The sequence below is a fragment of the Furipterus horrens genome, unplaced genomic scaffold, assembly GCF_987537825.1.
Source record: "Furipterus horrens unplaced genomic scaffold, mFurHor1.1.pri manual_scaffold_5, whole genome shotgun sequence".
In the NCBI taxonomy this organism is placed as follows: Eukaryota; Metazoa; Chordata; class Mammalia; order Chiroptera; family Furipteridae; genus Furipterus; species Furipterus horrens.
Window position 1 is genome coordinate 184,319,103 of NW_028327175.1, and position 22,789 is coordinate 184,341,891.

At 40.2% G+C, this 22,789-nt stretch overlaps 1 protein-coding gene across 1 annotated transcript in view; it reads left to right on the forward strand.

The window, feature by feature from the left end:
* SORCS3 (sortilin related VPS10 domain containing receptor 3) overlaps nucleotides 1-22,789 on the forward strand; it is a 550,161-nt gene that overhangs the window by 382,762 nt on the left and 144,610 nt on the right. The window contains exon 6 of the mRNA XM_090279550.1: nucleotides 13,589-13,653. Within this exon, the coding sequence (XP_090135676.1) occupies nucleotides 13,589-13,653 (65 nt within the window). The remainder of the gene's footprint in view (nucleotides 1-13,588; nucleotides 13,654-22,789) is intronic.

Here is a 22,789-nt window from a genome sequence, read left to right on the forward strand (position 1 = left end):
TACCCTGGGTGGAAGCATAAGTGTATTAAGCAAGATCTTTTTTTGATTCCTCGGAAGCACTGGCTGGCTTGAGGCTGATATGCTATTCTTGCTGGGTTGTAATTCAAATTCTTTTTTTAGAGGGAGTTTGCAGATGGGAGAGGTGATTGAGTGAGGTGAATTCTCTGGCTTTATGTAAGTGGGCCCCTGTGGGCTCTAGTTAGAAGCTGATGCTGGGTCCAGAGCAACTTGCTGCCTCATGTCCTCACATTAGCTCTCTTAGCAATTGATATTGCAGACTTCCTGAATCAGAGAAATTACAGATGAAAAGGGGCCTATTAAGTGATGTTGCCCCAGCCCTGGACTAGGTGGAATGATTCCCAGGAGAGGATCCCAGAGTGTCTGGTTCAGTTTAACTTTAATTGTCCCAGAGGGTCTGACTTCTTGCTCTTCCCTTGGGCAGTTCTTTTTCGGGGCTGATGGATGCAGGTGTGAGTAATATCTCAAAGGATGCTGCTGCCCTGTATCAAGGATGTGCATGCTTCTCTTGCACTCAGTTTTCTAGGGCCTGGGGTTTTTCACAAGCTGCCTCTGGAATTTGTTGGGGCCAGGAGAAATATTTTTTGATGGGTAAATGAAAGTATCTCTACCCATAGACAGAATCTGGTAATTTTGTCTGTTTCTTCTCTTAGCCAGGAGATGTGCCCACAGCTGCATCTATGCAGGTAAAATGTGGGAATAGGGACTTATGACTGCAGTGAGGGTCAAAGATGATCCATTGGGAAGATCAAAAACACTAATGGCTAGCATGTGTTGAGTATTTCTTAGCCTATACTAAGGGTGCCATGCTGTTATCTGGTTTAATTCTTACAACAACCTTTGGGGAGAAGTAAGTTCTTATTTCATTTTGAGAGAGGAAAATTCCGAGTCTCAGAATGGTCAGGTGGATGTTGACATCATAAAGCTGATAGGTGGCGGGGCTGAGATTTGAACCAAGGTCTCTCTGACTTGCAAAGTGCATGTTTTACCCCACTGTACTCTGTCACTGCCTCATAGTAAAATGTACTAAACAAGACTGGGGTGAGAAGGAGGAAGAGCTAAGAAAGGACCCAGTGCTAACTTTGAACAGAAGATGTCTGATCCTCCGATCAGTTAGGTTGCTTTCTCTGACTTGGTGAGTTTGTGCTGTGCCGTGAGGTCTTTGTGCAGGTCTCAGGTACAGAGATTTTGGGGGTGTTGGCATATCTGGGCGCTCTTAGACTATAATCACTTCCAAACCTAGGCCAAGGGGTATTTAATTCACATATTTTCTGCTTCAAGAATAACACTGGCCAGAAGGTAAATTCAGTGCCTGGTACATGCATAGTTAAGTCTTCACTTAATGTCATCATTAGGTTCTGTGACTTTTAGCAAAATGACAGATGAGTAAACTAATTTTACCATAGGATAATTGCTATAAACATGAGTGAAGTTCCTACATAATCAACATTATAACAAAATAATGTTGAACGGAGCCATGTTATTTGAGGACCTGCTGTATAACTGGTTAAGATGGTTTTCCCTGCTGCCCCTCCCAAGATGTTCTTGCTTGTTAGCAAAGGAGATTTTTACGTTGATTAAATTAGCTCCCTTTGGCTGCTGGTGGCCAAGAGCCTGGGCATATCCATGGGCTGCAGTGGTTGAGCCCCAAATATTATCCAGGAAGGGCTGGCCTAAGTGGGGGACCATCTTGGGTTCTGAGGCAGGAGGAGGAGAAGCATGAGGCCACTGGACACAGGAATCAGAGAGAAAAACATTGAAAGGGGTGGTGGGGTCAGGGGTGGGAGTGATCATCAGAGAAAAATGATCCATGTCATGATTTGTCCCCAAGTTGTTCCTAAAGGAATTGTTTGAAGAAACAGAAAACCATATACTTTTATTTTATTCCCCTCAATGCCCTATGTTTTCAGGACATCATTTGTTATATGGGTTATTTGTGTGTTTTATTGTATTTTTATATTTTAAAACATTTTGTATTTTTCCCATTACCATTTGGTCCCCTTATACCCCTCCCCACTGCAGTCACCACGCTGTTGTCCACGTCCATGAGTCTTTTTTCTTTTTTGCTTGATCCCCCTCCCCCTAATCTCTCACCCCAGAGCTATCAGTGTGTTCTCTATCTATGAGTCTGTCTGTATTTTGCTTGTCCATTCACTCTGTTCATTAGATTCCACATATGAGTGAAATCATATGGTATTTATCTTTCTTTGACTGGCTTATTTCACTTAGCATAATGTTCTTCAGGTACATCCATACTGTCACAAAGGGTAAATTTTCTTCTTTTTTACCGCAGAGTAGTATTCCATTGTGTACATGTCCCATAGTTGTTTTATCCACTCATCTACTCATGGACACTTAAAAATGGATCTGCCTTTTGACCCACTTCTGGGAATATATCTGAAGAAACCCAAAACACTAATTCAAAAGAACATAAGCACCCCTATGTTCATTGCAGCATTACTTACAATCAATCACCCAGAGATGGAAGCTGCCCAAGTGTCCATCAGTAGGATGCAATTTGATCTGTGTGGTATCGCAGTCTCTGGGAACCATGAAGTGAATGGAAGCTCTGTCCAGGTTACAGAATCATTTGAATTCTCCCTATTCTTCTTTATACCTGAGGAATCTTGAGCAAGTCACTTAAATTCTCAAGGCCTGCATTTCTGCATTTTCAATTTGTGGGCACTACATGAATTGTAGGTTTCTTCTTAAGGTAAAATAATATAAAGAAATAAGGAGCCTGGCAGAGTAGCTGATGAACATGTGTTGGTCATTTTCTTGCCTTCCTCTCTTCTTCTACAGTTAAGAAAGGCAGCATCCATGGTGCCTCATGGGACATGCTCCGGGCTGAGTCCATCTGACCTGAATTTGAATCTGAAAGCTGTCATTTAGTAGCTGCAGTGGTTTTGACAAGCCACTTAGCTTCTCTGAGTCTACAGTCCCTTGTTAGTTAAGCACAGGCAAAAACTGTACCTCCCTCGCAGGAGTTTTGATCATTTGTACAACAGCATAATTGAGTGTTAAGAAGTGGAGTGACTGTGGTGGGTGAGGCAGGCAAGGGCCCCTCCTTTCAAGAAACTTATAATCTAGATGGGAGACAGGTATTATTCTAATAATTACATGAATTATTATGAGTATTAAATAAAGTCACACACACAAAGCACTATATCACAGGGACCAACCCACCATCAGAAAGTGCATGAATATGAAATATACATTATCTTTGGGGACCATCTTCTTCATGGGGTCTCTACATGATCATCACCTCTCCCCTTGCACACTTGCCTATTGTCTTCCACACAAACTTACATAGCAGATGGCCTTTTTTGAACAAATTTCAACCCTGGATAGGTCTGAGACAGCTGTGAGTAACACTTTCCTGGGACCTGGTCTGTCTGCAGAGACTCTGGGTGGCTCTGTCCACACTGGCACAATGTACCAGAGTGCCTATCCCTGACAGTTCTGAGGCAAAGACTAGGAAATTCTGTTTTTATTCTCTTCAGAGCTAAGATACAAATTAAAATGTTACCACGGTAATTGGCAACATCAATTAACTTGATGAGCATTGCCGGAGGCAGCATATTTTTCCCCCTTCTGCACATTATTAGTCTATAAATACACCTGGCCCCTTTCTCTTCCTTCTCTCTAGAACTTCCACAAAACATCCTCCCAGGCTGTCTTCTTAATGCACGTTGCCTTTTTTTAATTAACTCTCTGAATTCCTCCAGCACTTCCAGTCAGGGTACCACATAATCTTGCCTCTAATTACATGTGGCCATGTGGCTTATCTGAGAGGCAGCTGTGGAAACCACCAGAAGTCAGTGGGGTCTGGTGGGAGCCCCAGCTCTGCTGAATTATCTTAAGTGATCTCTGCTTTCTGAGTCGGTCATCTGAGGAATGCGAACAATGATATCTACCTCTCAAGATTTGCACAGTACACTTAGATCATGATATGAAAGTGCTCTGTAAACTGTCAAGTGTGGGGACCACCTGCTCCTTGATCTTCAGCAGCTCTTCCATCTGTCATGCCTTCTTACTCTTCTGGTCCTCAAGGAGGTGCAGGTGTGGGTGCAGACAGGTTCTGGAAGCTGAAGGGGTTCAAAGGAGCCCTCTCCAGCTGGGTGTGGGTCCTGCTGGTGGCGACTGGCACCTTGGGGTCTCACCATCAGGAGGTTTCTCTGCCTGTTGATGCACTCAGTTGATTAGAAGAGTTTCCCCTCAGAGAAGGGAGCAGAGAGGTGTGGAGCAAGGAAGAACCTGACGAGCAGGGGTATAAGAGCTGTCGGTGCAAAGGAAGAGATCACATGTCTCCATTGCCCTCAGCTGCAGACTTCCCAGTGTCACAGACCAGAGACAAAGAGGATCCCTGGGAGCCCTCCACCCCACAGCCCTAGCAACCCCTCCATTTTCAGAGGAAGAAACTGCACCATCAGGGGTTTAGTACTGTATGCAAATACACAGTGCCGGTCCGTGAATAGCCTATGCCCAGAATTGAGGTCTTTGCCCTCAGTTCAGTCCAGTGCTCTTTCTACTACATTCTAATACACATTTTTCTTAGGTGCTTTCTACATAATCGGTAGGTGATGAAATGAGTGTGCATGTTTGTCCATGTGTCTATGCATCTGTGTGTGTGTGCATGTGTGTCCAGCTGGATAGGCTCCATAGGATGCCTGGAAGCAGTGTGCCTGTTTACCAAAGGCAGGCATGTATAATTTCATTTCATTCCCATCAAGACCAAATGATGCTGTTGTGATTATTATGGAGAACTGGAGATTCGAGAGGTTAATTAACTTGCCTAAGGTCACACAGTTAATAGGTGTAGAGCCGGGATCTAGAACATGAAATTTCAAAGCTTCTCTCTTAACCACTGGACTATAGAGGAGATAAGTTTTTGTCCTAAATATACATTATGAGTTAAAAATATTAGCCAATGTGACCAGTGGATCCCCCCAAAACACTAACTGTCTTCCCTAGCTCTAGCTTAGGAAATGTGTGCCAATGAAGATTTTGTTAATTTCTACATGTTTCTGTTTAATGGGAATAGTGTACACTCAGGAGATAGGTCTCTATACCTTTATGAACCTGTTTCTGTCTCAAATTATATAATACCTGACTTTACCAACCCCTCCTCCACCTCTGGTCCCGTGACCCGCATTGTATTGCCAATCTCCATGTTGGACACACAGGAAGCTCTTGGCTTTGGGAGCCATAGAGCCACACTGGTGAGCCAACAGAATTGACTTCTGCCTCATCTATCTGTACCTCTCTCTTCAATGCACTTTTAAAGACCCAGCATTTTCTGAGCTCCCACAGCACTCTGTGCAACACTTTCTTACAAATAGCTGTCTACTTCTGTTTCTGATATCAGTCTGAGCTTCTAGAGAGCTGGAACCTTATCTTACTCATCTTGGCATCTTCCCTCCTCTATCATCATCTTGGTATCAGATTCATAGCAGACGCCCAGTACCTGCATGTGAATAAGTGGAATGAAGTATTTTGTTAGTATGGGGTTCTGTCTGGAAGAGACCTTGTGATGTGATGATGGGGATGATAGAAAGATGCCCCTTCTCAAATTAAGTTTTCATGAAAACCCTTGCCAATTGAAATACCTCCCTCCACTCTTCTCACATGGCAGACTGTGGGTACTTTGGACAATACTTTTGTTCCAAGTCTGTGTTTCTTGTTCTTTGGCTTTCATTTTACCAAAGTGGCCTTGGGTGTTGACTCAGGCCCTCAATGAATGTGGACATCAAAAGATCTCTACAAAACACTCCTATTTGTACTCACACTTGCTCCAAGTTGTAATATTTTAAGTATGTCCCATAAACTTAAAAACTTAAAAAGGAAAACATTCAAAATTTTAAACTTTTCAACTATAAACCAGTTTACAAAGGTTACATTTATACAAATTCATTTATAAAGAAATAGAGTGACTACACCTTCAGAAACAGAAAGACTTGTCCAATGGCACAACCAAAATGAAGGGAATAGTGTAGACTTCAGTTTGCAGGAAACAACCCATACTTCCGGGAATGCTGGCCTTCCTTTGCCTTCACACACCTTCTTATGCTGTCTCCAGAGTGACCTCTCCTGGATTCTGCCCAGCAGTCTACCCCTCCAGCAGGCCTGTCCACATCTGCATGCCTTGCATCATATCACCCTTCTCTTTTGCTTGACTTTCTAATCCCATACATTTTCAAGCCTAGTTTTTGTCTTCCCACCCGCATGAAACTCTTCTTGATCCACTATACTTTTCAACAAGACTGCAAGCTCTTTGAAGGCCCTTTTAGGTATCACCCCCTAAATACCTATTAAAGGAATAGTATACACTCAGGAGGTAGGTAGTGGAGTCTGAGAGTGACAATTCTCAAATCACATATCTAGGAACAAAGACTGCCCATTCTCTGCAATAACTGTGCCAATGTTGCAATGCATTTGTTCTATTCATTAGGATTAAGAGGACTTCTATAAGTAACAGTTATCTTTTTTAGGCCGTGTCGTGTAATAGGGTCTTGTTTGGAAACATATTACTGTTCATAGAGCTATGCCAAGCTATAATCCACACATTCATAGCAAAAGTAGGCCACGTGCTAGGCTGTATTACAACTTCCCAAGTACTCACAGATAGTGGGTATTCAGTAAAGAGATTACTGGTTATATTCCTAGTAGAGCAGTTTAGGTAAAGCCTCATGGATTGTTACTACATTAATACAACCATGAAACCCCAAAGACCGGCTTCAAATTACTACACGTATCATGATGTTGGCTGTAGTTCACTGAGATTCTTCAGCTGAGATGGATCCTCTTGTTTTTTGGGAGTGACCTCTTAATATGTCTATGCCTGGTCCTGAAAATATTTCAGGTAACTACCATCTGTGGTTCCAGCCACTGAGAACTTAGAAAGACATTGTATGAAATTAGATCACATAGTTTCTTTCTTTTCTCTCTCTCTCTCTCTCTTTTTTTTTTTTTTTTATACTGCCTCTCTGGTAGGAAATGATAACACAGTATAATCCTATGTCTCTTTATAGATCTTAAACAAAGTTACATAAAAATAGTCTTTCACATGAAATGCTCTCTGATATTTTCTATTTCATTCCATTTTATTTAAAAAATTGGGATTGATCCACTAAGTATATTTCATGACCCACTAATGGCTCACACAGCCCATGGTTTGAAAGACACTGATCTAGTAGCCAATGGCCCTTTTAATTTGCTGGGAGAACCAGAATGATGAAGAGACAGGAGCTGATCTAGGAGTCATGAGAAACCCTGCACATGCTGAGCAATTTTAGGGGGAAGGTATTGATAATGACTCTCTGGTTGCAAGAAACAGTAGGGAACTTGATGTAGCTTAATGAGAGAGAGAGAGAGAGAGAGAGAGAGAGAGAGAGAGAGAGAGAGAGAGAGAGAGAGAGAGAGAGAGAGAGAGAGAGAGAATAATTAGGACTCAAGAGAAGAAATGCATTTAGACCTCAGAATCTCAGAGAACACCCTCTTTTTGTCTTTTATTTTGGCCTCTCTTCTTTCTGTGGCAGAGCAGTTAAAGGTGTCCAGGACAAGCTGCCAAGTGACTTCAAGTCTCATGCTACAATTTCTCAAATCAAATCCTGAAGTCTGAGAAACAAATATTTTTTATCCAGCTTGGGCTGGGGTTCTGGCCCTGGTATGATCATCTATAGACAAGGGACAGGGCCATATAATGCTGACATGGGCACAGGGTCTGCACCTAGGGGTCTGTGGATCTAGGGGAGCCAGCATTTGACAGAGACTGGATTGTTTGTTATTTGAGAAGAAAGCTCCCAAGGTGCCTGCTAGAGGGGCCGTGTTCATTTGAACTGGATGAGATCCCTGAGTTTTTGCTGCCTTAGCATTTTCACACAATGATCATATTTGTCAAGCAAATCACAGTTGACTCTGTGTTTGACAGATCCAATATTGCTTTAAGGATAAATGGTGAAAATAGCAGCATAATAACATAAAATGAAGACTTTATTCACTTAATTGCCTAGAGATTAATTACATGAATGAAATCTGTTTCACCATATTAAGGAGCCTTTTTCAACATTTATTTTAAACATACTGCTGGGGTTATTATTGTTCTCACTTGTGTATTTATTCATCTACTCAACAGATATTTAATAAATTCAGAACAAGGCACAGTGCTAGGCACTGGTAGAAAACATAATTTAATCAGATCTAGGGTCTGTCTTTAAGAATAGTCCAATCAAGAAGGAGAAACATTCCAGGTACATGGACAATTGAAGGTGGAGCAAGACAGGCTGCATTTGAATCCAGGCTCTATCTCTTTCTTACTCTAGTTAGGGAATCTGATGTCTCAACATTTTCATTTCCTCATCTGAAAAAGAAGAACCAATGATACTGCCTATCTCAAAAGTTGGCTTAAGAATTAAGTGAGATAACATATTAAATTGAGAGCAAACTTTCTGGTACATTAGGTGCTCAATAAATATAGTTGCACTTTAGATAATGTGAGCCCTATAACAGTAAGCGTGATATAATGTCAAGTGTTAATATATACCTCAATCTTCAAAATGTTTTTACATGCATTTATATAGTTCATTTAATTTTCATAAAAACAATAAGAAGGGTGCTTTTATTATCTCCCTGTTGTGCCGGCGAGAAAATTGAAGCACAGAGAGGTCAAGTAAATTACCTGTGATCCCACTGTTAGTAAGTGATGGACCCAAGACTCTTAACTCAGAGAGTCTTGTTCCAGAATTTATACTCTTAACTACCTGGCAAATACATGCAAAGGAGAGGCTATTTTAGAGTTTATTGAGGTTGTGTTTTGAGTTCTAATAAGTGACTTCAAACTGACCACACATTCTTATCACCCAGGAGCATCTAAAAGCTATTGATTCCTGGACTATAAGCTAAAGGTTCTCAGAATGTGTTCCCTGACTATTGTTACCATAAAATCTATGCATTTGCTAAGAATGCAAATTCTTGGGCCCTACCCCAGATACCCCTCAATCAGAAACTTTGAGGGTGGAACTCATCATCTGTGTTTTAACAAGGAGATTCTTTGGATGCTACTAAAATGTGAGAGGACTGTTTGCTCCTGGGGAATGAAACCAGGATTCCTGGGAGTAGGACCTGTGTATGGGTATTCAGTGTCTTTAGGAAGTTTCCCAAGGGATTATAGTAGTCAGCCAGGGTTAGGAGCTTTCATGGAAAGTAGGTATTGAGCTGAGCCACAATGAAAGGATATGCAGAAGTATTCCAGGTAGAGAGGCAGCCTGAGCAAAAACATAAAGGGGGAGAGTATTTGTGAATTGGAAAAATATCTCAAGATAAGATTATTTTGTAATGTAAGTGTCTAGCTGATCAGTTCATAAAGCATTTGTACTTTGATCCTATCAGTGTTTTACCCTGAGTATTGCCTCATGCTTACCCCAAGGTCCAGGTTTCTTATTGCTGGGGAGGGTTTTGCTCTGGGCTTCACATCCCCGAGGGGAGAAAACACACAGTTTAGCCCCGCTTCTTCCTCGAGGCTGCAAGAGTCTGGCCTGCGGTTTCAAACTGGATTCTAGGGCCACACAGCACAAGCTAGCTGAGTGTCTTTGGGCAATTATGTGAGGCTCAATTTTCTGATCTACGAAATGAAGAGGCTGAGCAAGATCAGGGGGTTGCAAAGGTTTCTGCATCCAGCTCTTCAGGAACTGTTTTGCGTGTGGGTGAACCTGATACATTCCTGTGTGCCTTAATTTACATTAGGACTTGGAAACTGTGAACAGAGCAATTAGTTGCTAAAAATAAACTGAAAGCCACTTGACCTTTTACAGCTTCTTCCATCAGTAACATCTGCACGTCCCTCAGCAACATCTGTGAGTGTATGGTTCTAGGAGCTGGTTTCAGAGTCTTCCCTGGAGTCTGGCCCTGGCTGCTTATTTATCCTGTTCTTCCCTGTGTCCTTGCTCAGTAGGCAGTTGGGCTCTAATTTTGGAAAATAATGATTACCCCTCCTCTCAGTTTTACATGATCCTTTTTTTTCTTTTTTAAATTATATTTTATTAATTATGCTATTACAGTTGTCCCAATTTTTCCCCCTTTCCCACCTTCCACCCAGCTCCCCTTCACCCCCTCAAGCAATACCCCCACACCATTGTTCATGTCCATGGGTCATGCATATAAGTTCTTTGGCTGCTCCATTTTCCATACTGTACTTGACATCGCCATGGCTATTCTATAACTGTCTATTTGTATTTCTTAATCCCCTCACCTCTTCACCCATTCCCCCACAGTCCCCCTTCCATATGGCAACCATCAAAATGCTCTCTGTACCCATGATTCTGTCTCTGGTTTTGTTTGCTTAGTTCATTTTTTAGACTCAGTTATCGATAGATAAATATTTATTGCTGTTTTATTGTTCATAGTTCTGATCTTCCTCTTTTTCTTAAATCAGTTTCTTTAACATTTCGTATAACGATGCCTTGGTGATCATGAATTCCTTTAGTTTTACCTTGTCTTGGAAGCTCTTTATCTGCCCTTCAATTCTAAAAAACAGCTTTGCTGGTTAGAAAAATGTTGGCTGTAGGTCCTTACTTTTCCTCACTTTGAATATTTCTTGTTAGTCCCCTCTAGCCTGCAAAGTTTCTTTTGAGAAATCAGCTGACAGTCTTATGGGAACTCCCCTGTAGGTAACTAACTTCTCTTGCTGATTTAAAATTCCGTCGTTATCTTTAAAGTCCCTGTAACATAATCCTTATGCGTTGGTGCTGGGCTTGTTAATTTCTTCCCTTTTCATCACGACTTGTGCAGTTCACATGATAAACATTATCTGGCACACAGGTAGGAGGATTATATTTCTTTGGGCATAAGAAAGGTGTGTCTTTGAGTCCCAAGTGTGAGCTCAAGGCTTGCACAGGACCTTGGGAAGTTTGTCTGATTGGAAGAAAGTGTTATAATCATTTATTCAACAAATATTTATTGATAATCTACCATGTCAAAGCCCTGTGATAGAAATGTTGATATAAAGTTTCAGCAAAAGCCTGTGAGGTTAAGGATTATATCCTATAGATTAAAAAAAAAAAATAATAATTGCAATCCAGAATAATGGTTTCTATACTGGTGAGATCAGGACATTATACAAGTCCTTATCAAGAGTTAATTCAAAATTTGTGATGTGTAATTAATGTGGGAAGGGAGGGGTGTGCCAAAACTGAACTCCTCAGTAGCTTGAACATTTTATATCCAGTGCCTACAACAATGCTATAATTATTAGGATTCAATAAGTATAGAACTGAGGTATGAAGGAGACAGGAAAGCAGATGAGTTTATTCTTTAAATGAAAAATAAAAATAACTAAAATATAAAGAACGTTTTCTGTGTCAGGCACCATTCTAAGTATTTATCACTTAGCTCATTTAATCCCCATAACATTAGGGGTATTATGATATTCTCATTTTATAGATGTGGAGATTAAAAATTATTACTGAGATATATACGTTATAAATGTGACGAGGACTTTGCACAAAGGGGGCTGCTCCTGCTTTCCGTCTTGAGGAAAAATAGAAAGACCCGCTGGGAAAGACCTGTTTTCTCCAATCATGTTTGGTTTTAAAAACTTCATGAAAAGTGAATTCACCACTGAGGAATTTTTAAACATTCTTAAGGGCTTTCATAGATTTATACCTATTCTTGATATACTCTAGTTCTATTTTGTTCTATTATTGTTTTATATTCACTTAATTAAAACCAGGTATACAACATAGGCAAATAAAGGCACTGTCAATGACGTTTCATTTTGCATTAGAAATAATACCTCCTGATATATATATATATATAGACACACATATATGTATATATATTTCACTATTTGGTTCTTCAGTGAGATGAGAGATGGAAAGACTGCTGGAGGAGTGAGGCCATGTGAGCTTGAAGGAAGGGGGGAGGCAGCTGGAGAAGAAAGAGGGCGGGGAAATGGTTAGGTAGGAAGGGCATCGCAAGCAGAAGGGGGAAGAGCCAAGAAAGAAAGAAACAGCTCTTGGCTGAGAAGTCAGTGAGTCCCTCTAGTTCTGGCCTTCTCCCGTGTCACCTTGGGCAAACATCAGTTTCTCTGTGTATCAGTTTCTCATTCAATCATATATAACTAATGATACCTGTTCTCCTTACCTTAGGTGTTTACCCTTAGGATCAAATGAGATGAGAAAAAATTGAAAGTCTATTAATGGTCATTGGGAAAAAAATAAGGTATTAGAGAAAGGCCTCATTTATTCAACTTCTTGGAAAAAAACATATTTTACATCAATGAATTTTTTAAGTAACTGAAGTTTAATCATTCAAGACATGATCATTTTATTTTAACAAAATTATAATATTTTATTTTTTCTAATAGATATCAACTGTGACCCTAGTCTCTTAAACAGAGAGCACTGGTATCATTAGCCCCCCACTTCCTGTCTCCTGTGCCTTCAGTCCCTCAGCACAGATGTCAGATACTGATGCTGTAATACAGTAATGGCCTCTGGGCCATTGAAAAGTGTAGAAATTTATGGTGCGGAAGATTGGGTTTTGAAATCTTAGGTCTGTTTTTCAAAGGTTTTCTATTTCCCGTGCTCTCTAGGTATCAGCTGTTGATTCTCACCATTTTAAATTCTACATTTTCTTTCTAACTTGCTGCTTCTTACCTATTGAGGACTAAAAAACCAGAAAACCAATCTTAGACTAATGTTTAAAATAAAAGTAAATAGTCTATGAGTAAGAGCTTGCCAGAGAGAATGGATCATGTGATTTCCTTACTGAATGAATGTTTTAATGCCTGTGTTGCCTATTTTTAGCTGATTTTCTGGGTCTTATACTCTGGCTGGGATATCTTATGCTGGATATCTCAAGCTTACTGGGCTTTACATATGGAAGGGCTGAGGTACAGGAGGATTAGTTTGTAAGGATTTTCAGCCTTCCTCCTTCTGGCTATTGGCAATAGACCTTTAAGGTTTCCCACTCTTATCATCAGGACAATTTTGTTCTTGTCGGGCAGATTTTGAATGTCTGTCACCAAATGTTTATTGTTTGCAGGACAGGAGGAAGGAAGGATAGATCTGATCTCTCAGGAGGGAGAGTGCCTTAAAGCAAGCAGCTAGGGCTGAGGCTAATCCACCTTCTACAAGGGACAGAAAGGGGTAGGAAATAGTGCTTTCTCAGTGGGAGGACTGAGGAGGAGGATGGTAGAAGCAATCATGTGGTAAGATGGGGGAGATGGAAGACCATGGGAGAGAGACAACCTCTTAGAAGGTGGGAGGTGGCAGGGAAAGGTCAAGGATGGAGATCTAGACCAGCATTACTATGGACTTTGTACTCTTACATTTTTTTCCAGAGTCACCAAGTCTCTGACTTCACTCCAGGATGTGTTGTGACCATTACAGGTGATGGTTACAAGAGCCAGCCATACTGCTCGGGCCTGTCAGTGGCCTTATTCTGTGGGTCCCCATAATGCAGGACAGACCCGCTTGAGAACGTGACTGTCCCAGTAATCACCCTGTTGTGCTTCCCATGTGTTGTCTGCCATCCTGTGGTCACTGAGCTTCTGTCTCCCTTCCTTCCCCAGGTCGGTGGCTGGGCTGGACAAAGAAGCGGACCTGGTGCACATGGAGGTGCGGACCACTGACGGATGTGAGTGCTGCCCCCTGCAGGCGAGGGCCAGGCAGGTCCGCCTGCAGCTCTCTCCTCCCCCGATTTGCCTTTTAATAAACAGCTTGGGAAGATGAATATCCCGGAGCTCCATTGCTGCCAGATCCATCCTTAAGGGAGATGTTTCATTGAAATCAACTCTGAGGAGTGAATTTTCAGGGGACGTGAGTTTATGTGACCAATTTTGAGGCTCCTGTTAGTAATGCTGTGGCATCTTCAGTGTAATTTGAATAGGGATGTCCATAGCTCATCGTGGTATTTTTGCATTCACTGGATGAACTGCAGGAGTTGCCAGCTTTAGAAAACAAACCCGTCCTGTAGTCAAGCGTACCCCAGAAAGTAACTGGGCAGTATTTTCCAAAATTTTTATTTATTCATTCCACATATATTTAGGGATGGCCAACTATGTGCCAGGCGTCGTTCTAGGCCCTGGAGATAGAATGGAGCATAAGACCTATATTGTCCCTGCAAATAAGCAGTGAAACGCCAAGGTTTCAAACATGTGACTCCTTTGCACATTGTGCATTTATGTACATCTTAGATGGGTCTGACAGATAAAGTATCATTTTGCACCAATTTAATTATTTTACTCTTCCCAGAGTTGATCGCATTATAAGGCTCTTTCCTATTCAAGAAAAACAAAATCAGCTTAAACAAAAATATGTAGAATATGTGAAAATATATTTCATATATAAAATAAGAGAAATATAATTAGCATATCCTAGGTCAAAAATAGAGCCAAATAATCTATGGAAATAGTGCTGACCTAAGAACGTAGCTGAGCAGGCACCTGCTGTGATTTGGGGTCCTGGGTTCTGCCACCCATTAGCACTGATACCAGGGGAAACCCCTCTTCCTTCTACACTCCGTGCTCTGACTTCCTGTTTTCTGAGACTACTCATCCTTGTCCTGCCCACTGCACAGGGCTCTGGGTTGACCAAATGGAGAGGAACGGTATAGAAATTAAAAATGTTGTACAAATGTGAGGAGAGTCTGTTTCGATGCAGCTGTGGTGCTGGAATATCATTCAGAATACGTAAAGTAAAAATGCATGTATTTTGTCCAAACATGTGCTTTTTGAGGCCAAACACAGATGCATGCCAGAAACGTGCATTTGGGGTAATATATTGTATTTGCTTTGTTTGTATTTTTAAAGAGTTAGAAAGCAATCAGCATTAATACATGTCTGGCACTCTACCAAGGACTTTATTTTTTTTCTTTTTCTGAAGCAGGCAAGGATGAGGAATGACCCACACTCTTTAACATTTTTTCTTTCTTTCTTATATTTCCTTTTTATTTCATTTATTGGGGTGATACTGGTTAGCAAAACCATACAGGATTTTGTTGCACAATTCTATAATACATCATCTGTGCACTGTATTGTGTGTTCACCACCCCAAGTAAAGTCTCCTTCCATCACTATTTATACCCCACACACTCCTCCACCTCCTCCCCACCCCCCCTCGGCAATCACCACTGCTGTTCCTGTCCATGAGTTCTTTCTTTCTTTTTTCTTTTTTGCTCTATCCTGCCACACCCCCCAGCTACTTTTCCCCCATGTGACAGCTGTCAGCCTGCTCTCAATCTATGAGTCTGTCTCTCCTTTGCATTTTTAAATAAAGGAACCATTTAAGATTTAGGGAGGTAATTGATAATGTCCCCTACTCATTCACTGATCATAAGGGTGACAAAATCTGGATTCAAAATTATATTATCTGACTCTTACTGCTGAGAAAAACTAGGCTGGGGGGACAGTTACACATAGGAGTTGGAGGAACATAGCAGGGCAGCAGGAGGAAAGCTGACAATAACTCTCAAAAGTGATCCACAGGCCAGTTTTCCAGCCAACCCATGCCCTGGCTTGGCTTCCCATGTCAACCTCTTAAAGCCATATATGTGATCTCTGGTCGCTGTAGTATTTCAGAATCAGAGGAAACTTTATAGGACTGTCTGATCTCCTACTTATTGTATCCTTAGTTTTCCCAAAACCTCGACTGTATGTCCTCAGGTCCCTTGGGCTCAGGCTTAAGACCTACCCTTGGCTAGTGATGGACAGCTTCTAGGTTTGTTGTTATTTGTTTGTTGTTGTCATTTGTTTTGTTTCTTTTTTTAAGGTAATTTCTTACATTAAGCTTAAACTTATTTTCTGAAAGTTTCAGTACTACCAGTCCAAATTTGGATAAGACCTATGGTGCAGGGGCGCTGCAAAATTTTATGAGATTAAAAATGCAAAGCACATTGAAGAGTTTCTGGCCTATTATCAAGAATTGAAAAAAGTAGACAGAAATATAGCAGAGATAAATGTCATGTGCCACACTGAGGTTAAACTATAGTCTATATTAATTCTGTTCCATGTTCTAGGTTTTTTAAAATCAGTTTTTCAGTAGTTAAAAGAATCTTCTCTAACCTAGTCAGTTGGCTCTAACCCATCTTTATTTAGAAAGTGCACATGTCATCCCTGCATTAGCCTGGGGTTTTATTTTGCAGACCTAATGAAGGTCATGCCACTTTTCTTTTGCTTTCTTACACGCACACATACCTGCACATTTTAATCTAATGATCATCACTAAAAAGCACAAAGTGTATTATATTTTTTTCTTCTTATGATGTGATAGCTTAATGTCAAATTTGCCCAGATTCACACAGCTACCCTACTGATAGAATAAGAACTAGAAAGCAAAATTCTCAATGCACTACAAATAGAAGGAAATATCTGATAAAGGACTTCTGTGAAGACTTACAACTAACATCATACTCAATGATGAGATACTATCCCTTTCAGTGCTATCCCTGTAAGGATGGGAAAAAGGCAAGCACATTTACTCTTACCTTCTTACCACACCTCTTCAACATCATGCGGAAAGTCTGAGCCAGTGCAATAAAGGAAGAAAAATGAAATGTAATTGCTATAAATAACAAAGGAAAAAAATAAAACTGTTGCTATTCTATTCTCATTGGCATAATTTTCTATGTAGAATATTACAAGAAATCTACAAAAACAGCTTCTAGAACTAATACACTAGTTGAGCAAGCTTGTAGGATACAAGATATATTAAGGAGAAAGAATATTGTTTATAACAAACAGTCTTAGAAAAATGGACAATCATGGGGGGAAAATGAACATCAACCTATGATTCACAATTTATGCAAAATCTAACTTAATATGGATAGTATTAAAAATATAAGTTATAAGTTACAAAGTTTTTATAAGAAAATATAGGAAAAACCTTTATGATCTTGGATTGACATCAAGAACAAAATAGACAAAGAATTGGTAAACTGTTCTGCATCAGAATTAAAAACTTTTGCTATTTAGAAGATATAGTAAAGACAGTGGGAAAAATATTTGCAAATGATATATGCAACAAAGGACTTATAGCCATAACATATAAAGAACTTTCAAAACACAGGAATAAGTAACAACCCAATTTTTTTTTTTAAAGGGAAAATGTTTGAAAATACTATTAATACCAAAGAAGATACAAGGATGATGTCAAGCATGTGAAATGATGCTTCACAACATTAGACATTAGGGAAATGCTAATTAAAGCCATCATGCAATGTCATTACATACCTATTGGCATTGCTAAAATAAACAAAACTGACAATACTAAGTGCTGACAAGGATGTGAAGCAACTGGAACTCATACATTGCTGGTGGGAATTCAAAATGGTACAGTCACTCTAGAAAAATACTTAGCAGTCTTATAAGTTACATACACCTTAGGATTTAGCATATTTACCCTAAAGAAATGAAAGTTATATTCACACAAAAACCCATACACAATGTCTGTTGCAGATTTATTAATATTCACCCCAAACTGGAAACAACCTAAAAATTGAATGGATGAATGATAAACAAGTTGGGTATAACTTATAAAATAGAATGCTATTTAGCATCTTTGATACATGCAACAACATGAATGAATTTTTAAAGGCATTATGTTGAATGACATTTGCTAGTCTCAAAAGGTTACATACTATATGATTCCATTTACATGATATTATGGGAAAAGGAAAACTGTAGGGATGGAGAATACATCAGTAGTTTCCAGACTGGGGAAATTATTTGACAAGAAAGAGAACAAGGAAATATTTTAGGGTGATATAATTTTTCTGTAACCTAATCATGATGCTTGTTACATTAACCTGTATATCTGCTAAAACTTTAGAACTGTTTGCAAAAATAGTACAATATATAAATTTAAAAAAATACTTTTAAACTACTACTAAAATAAAATCGCTGCTAAGAAAAACTAGAATGCACAGTTCTTGGCTTCTATTCTAGTTTTATAGAACTCCCTACCTTCATTATTAATTAATCCATTTAGTTCTTTCTTATCCAATGAATATTTATTTAATAAATAAATATTGAGGGGACATACAGATGAATGCAATACCATCTCTGCCCTCAATGAGCTTCTAGACTTGTTGGGGAGACAGTTATTTAAATCATTCTATCGCAAAACCCAATTCTATCACTTCTTAGACTGGTAGGATTAAGGCAAATTACTTCATTGTTCTGTGCTTCAGTTTCCTTACCTATGAAATCAGGATGATAATAATTATAACTCCATATTGGGTTGTTGCAATGATTTTTACATTCTTGCAATAATCAGTTAGTGCATGTATTTCCCGTAACACCAGACAATACAGAGTGAACATTAAAAAACTGTTTTTGTTATCGTCATCATCATCATCATCATCACCACTTAGTCATCATATTCAGAATCAGTTTATTTGTAAGAGTCCTGAGTAAAGTGTCAGGAGTCCTAAGATATTTAAGGTTTCTGTGATTTCTAAATGTCTATAACTCTGCCAGCCACCACTTCCCCCCAAACCATAAGAAGATGCAGCCATGCGTATCCTATGGGCAATTAGAAGTTTTATAAGAACTTTAAATCCATAAGCCCAATCAGAAGGGATGGAAGCTACCTTTTTTTTTTTGGCACGTGTATGTGTCTGGGTATGTGTATGTATACTGTTGATTTTGTTTGTTTTTAGATCCCACCATGTCTCAAGCAGGTTAGCCCCGCTCTCCGGTCAAGGAGAAGGAGGCTTATGGAAGCTAAATAAGTTTTCAGAGTTTCCTGGAATCTGTTTTTTACTTATTTGCATTTGAGAGTTCATGTTTTTATTTAAAATAAATAGCTCCTGGCTCTTTCTCTAAGAGAAGATCTGAGGAGCTGAATTTACATTTGCTCACAATTTTAATCCAACTTTTTCAATTTTTAACATTATGTATATTACCCAAGAGATGAAATTTGAGGGTATCATGGGAATTTTTGTCTATGAGGTGACAATTGGCAAGATATTTAGGATTGTTTGAGTATTTAGTAATCTCAAAGGCAAAACGTAATCACTAGTCACAATATAAGTCAATGTAAAAATTTCTAGGCTTTTAACGCAATTCAGTGTTATTTAACCTATTTACAGAGACCTTATAAAGTCAGCCTGAGGACAGAAACAGATTTCTAATACTTGATTCCTGTTTCTACGGAGATGACCCTTTGGGGAAGGTTTGGCACAGTGAGAAATTCTCGATTTCATGGTTAAACTTATTGGTGTAGATAGATGAGAAGCTTGCCCTGCTAAATAGAGAGAGACAGAAGCTGCCACCCTAGGCTCTACAAAAGTAGCAGAAAAGCAACCCCTTGGGAGGAAAAGAAGGTTAAGGATGCCAGTTTATCTCCTTCATTTTTTTCCTCCACATTCCCCAGTTCCCTGGTCATCTTCTATCCAGCAGGGACCCCAAAACATGTTCACTTGTGAATATCCCATTTCCATTATTGGCCTGGGATCCTTCTGAGGACAAGAACCTGTCTTATTCTCTCTTCTTTCTGGAACCTCTGCAACTTTTCTATATACCTGAGCCAATACAAAAGACATGAGTCCGTCTGAGGTCACCCCTTCTCTCCATAATGCCACCCTTGGTCCATCTGCAAGATGAGGAAGTGCAGGCTGGACACCCTAGGGAGATAGCACCACCTTCCCTAAAGGTCCTGCTAGAAGCAGAACTACCTGAAACAGGGTCCAATATTGCTAAAGTTATCAAACAGATCTCTCCATTCACAGTGCAAAGCCTTTGACTCAGTTCTGTAAGTGGAGCAGTGTTTGCACCAGATCTTAGAAATACATTAGAAAGACATTTGACATTTAGACATTTTCATTAATCATGAGGGTAATGTGACTTTCAGAACTTTGGGAAGTCATTCTCTGGTTTTCCCACAGGGATATGCAAATGAGATCTTCATCTAATCTGTTCTTCCTAGTTTTTCATTGGAGGATGTTTTAAAGGAGAGGAGAGAAAATGGAAGTTCAAGAATAAGCACTAACTGACGTCTACATTTAATTATATAGTGCCTTCCAGGAGCTCTGCCTACTTAACACTCTGTGTACAGTTTCCACTCCCCTTTTCAGGAATTTCCTTCTCACATAGCACACTTCTCCATCCAGGATGACCATAAGGGCTGCCTTTTCCTTCAAGTCCTTCTTGATTATTCCAGCTCAGACTCCGTTTCTTTCTTGTCTGAACACCCATCACACTTAAAGAAAGGAAACAGTGATGTAAATTGAGAATATAGTTTTACTAGTAGAATCTATGCTATCATGGTCTTTTGATTTTCCACAATAAAATAAAACATCACTTCTTATTAATTGAGTGTATGAGAGATGCTGAGTGTTAAATCCCCTTTGTTCTTAATAACAAAAAAAGAAATAACATTTATCAATCTTTTAAAATTTACCCGGCAATATACTGAGCATTTTTTATACATAGTCTTATATAATCCTGATGACAATCCTCAGAGGCAAATACTAATTTGTCTGGACCTCACAGATGAAAGGCAAGGTAGTCAGCAAGTAGCAAGTCCAGGATTCAAACTCAATGCATATAGCTTCAGGGATCTGGCTCTCAGATAACCACAATATCGTGAAGAGATCTGGACCTCTTCCATCTTATCTCAGGCATCTGTTGATATTTAAAAACGAAAAACAATAACAACAACAAAAATACCACAGTTGTTAGAAGCCTATTTTGGGATTTGAGGTTATATAATAAATACCGTCTTTCAGTTCCCGCATGGAATCTTTTATGACTAAATCCAGGTTCATTTGGAGATAATGTCTAAGATCCGAATTAGAGACCTTTTGCAAATTCAAGGCTTGGGCAAACGGTATTCACTGCTCACTTTTAAGACCCAAAGTCCCCTGTGACCCTCAGGCACTTCCACCTGGTGGCCAGGGCTGCCTGATAATTTGCTCTCCTCATGCCCCCACCTTGGGTTCTCCCCAGGCAGTGGGTGCCATCGCACTTGTCATTATGCCTCTGTGTTTTAAAAAATAAAAGCATTGAGACTTCTAGTACACGAGTCCAGCTAAAGATCACAAGGCCCCTGAATTTTATGTGGATTTCAAAAACCCATTTTAGGGCTGCTTTCCTGTTAAATTGGACTTTTTGTTGCACGCGAGGCAGGGGTAAGCAGTGGGAGAGCCAAGGAGTGGAGTGAGTTTGGCATAATAGCTCACCTGCCATGAGCCAGGGTTGAGGTAGGTGTTGATTTTGTTTGGAGTTGGCCTTGAATACACTTGATTCTTTTTTTTTTTCCAAAGAGTGAATTGTAAATAGATGGGGGAAAAGGAGCCCGTGGGTGGGATAAGCAGATGACCACCTGAGTGCCTCTTTGACTATACCAGTGTACAAGGAGCTTTCTGAGATGCTGGCCGGCAAGAAAGAAGCAGGTTGTCATGTCAACACTTGTGGTTCCTTTACCTGTATTTACTGTAGCTTTTCACTGGGGTTTCAGTGCTTTATTCTAAGAGCAAATTACTAATGCTGTGTGGGTCCAAGAAAATTCCCGGTGGGCAGGCAGTCCATGGGCTCTGAGGCACAGCTGGGGCTGCCTGCCTTCCCTGTCCTCTCAGCCAGAAGTGGCCAGCCAGGCACCCCTGGCTTCCTTTGTGAACAGAGACAAAGAGGAAAAGACCTGCAGGGCGTACTTCCAAAATGGTCAACAAGCTGGTCTTGCTAATAGGCCAGGGAATGGGGGAAGAGGCTATGTTTCTTCTCTGGAGAGGTGAGTAGGGATCAAATTACAGAGTAGAGGTGGGTGAGGAGTGGCTTCCAGAGCCTGTTTGCACTGTAGGCTTGTTTTGTTTGGCCTTACAATCTTTGACCTGTGCCCTATCTCAAAATTTAAATTCGATGTGGAAAAAAAAAAGAAAAGAAAAGAAAAGAAAATCAGGAAATTTTACATTAAAAAATAAGGACAGTTAACTTTATTTAGAAACTTGGAATGTCTTATTTCTGCATATCAGTGATGAACTGTTGCTGAGAGGCAACTTTGCCTTCAAGAGGCAAGTGCTGGGCATTTTACTGCAGTCCCCAGGGCTTCTCGGTGGGTGACGCCAAGGTCCTTTGCCACTGCCACTTACTCTCTTACCCCAGCTTATTTAACTCTTACACATTATTTGCCTGGCTCCTTCAGCCTTTGATTTTTTTAGGCTAGTTGTAAAAGGTCTTCTGTGGCATAGAAAGATGTTTAGGCTTTGTGCCTGGGTGCTCAGAACTGTTGGTGGATTGAAGTCAGGAGGGACTAGCTCAGGTTTAGGTTTCAGAGGCGACTCTGGCTCCTCATCTCGGGTCCATACAGTTTCCAGTCCTCATGCACATGGCACTAGTTGTGAAGTGGGTGCTACTGGCAATGCAGATGAGGAAGGCTTGTCCCAGGCAAGTGGCAGGGATCATGGAGAAAAGAGAGGCTCAGGAAGCACTTCTGGTCCAGAATCAGCAAGGCTAGGAACCAGCTGGAGCATATGGCATGTGGAAGAAAAAAAAGTCAAGAGGCTTGTGCTACTGGGCAAAGGATAAAAGTGCTGATGGAGAGAATGCAATTGATGTTTGTTGTGTTTGGATTATGGATACCAAAGCAAATAGGTTTTGCTCACATTTGGGCATTCAAGAAGCAGAGATAGAGCATGCCGATGAATTTATTTCTACCAAAATATGTTTCATTGTTAAAATTAGCATTTTTATAAATAAATGTGTGTAATAGTAAGCTACAAATACTGTGAGTAAGCCCCTTCCTAGACAGAAGGTCTTTTTGGAGGAGAAAGTTTC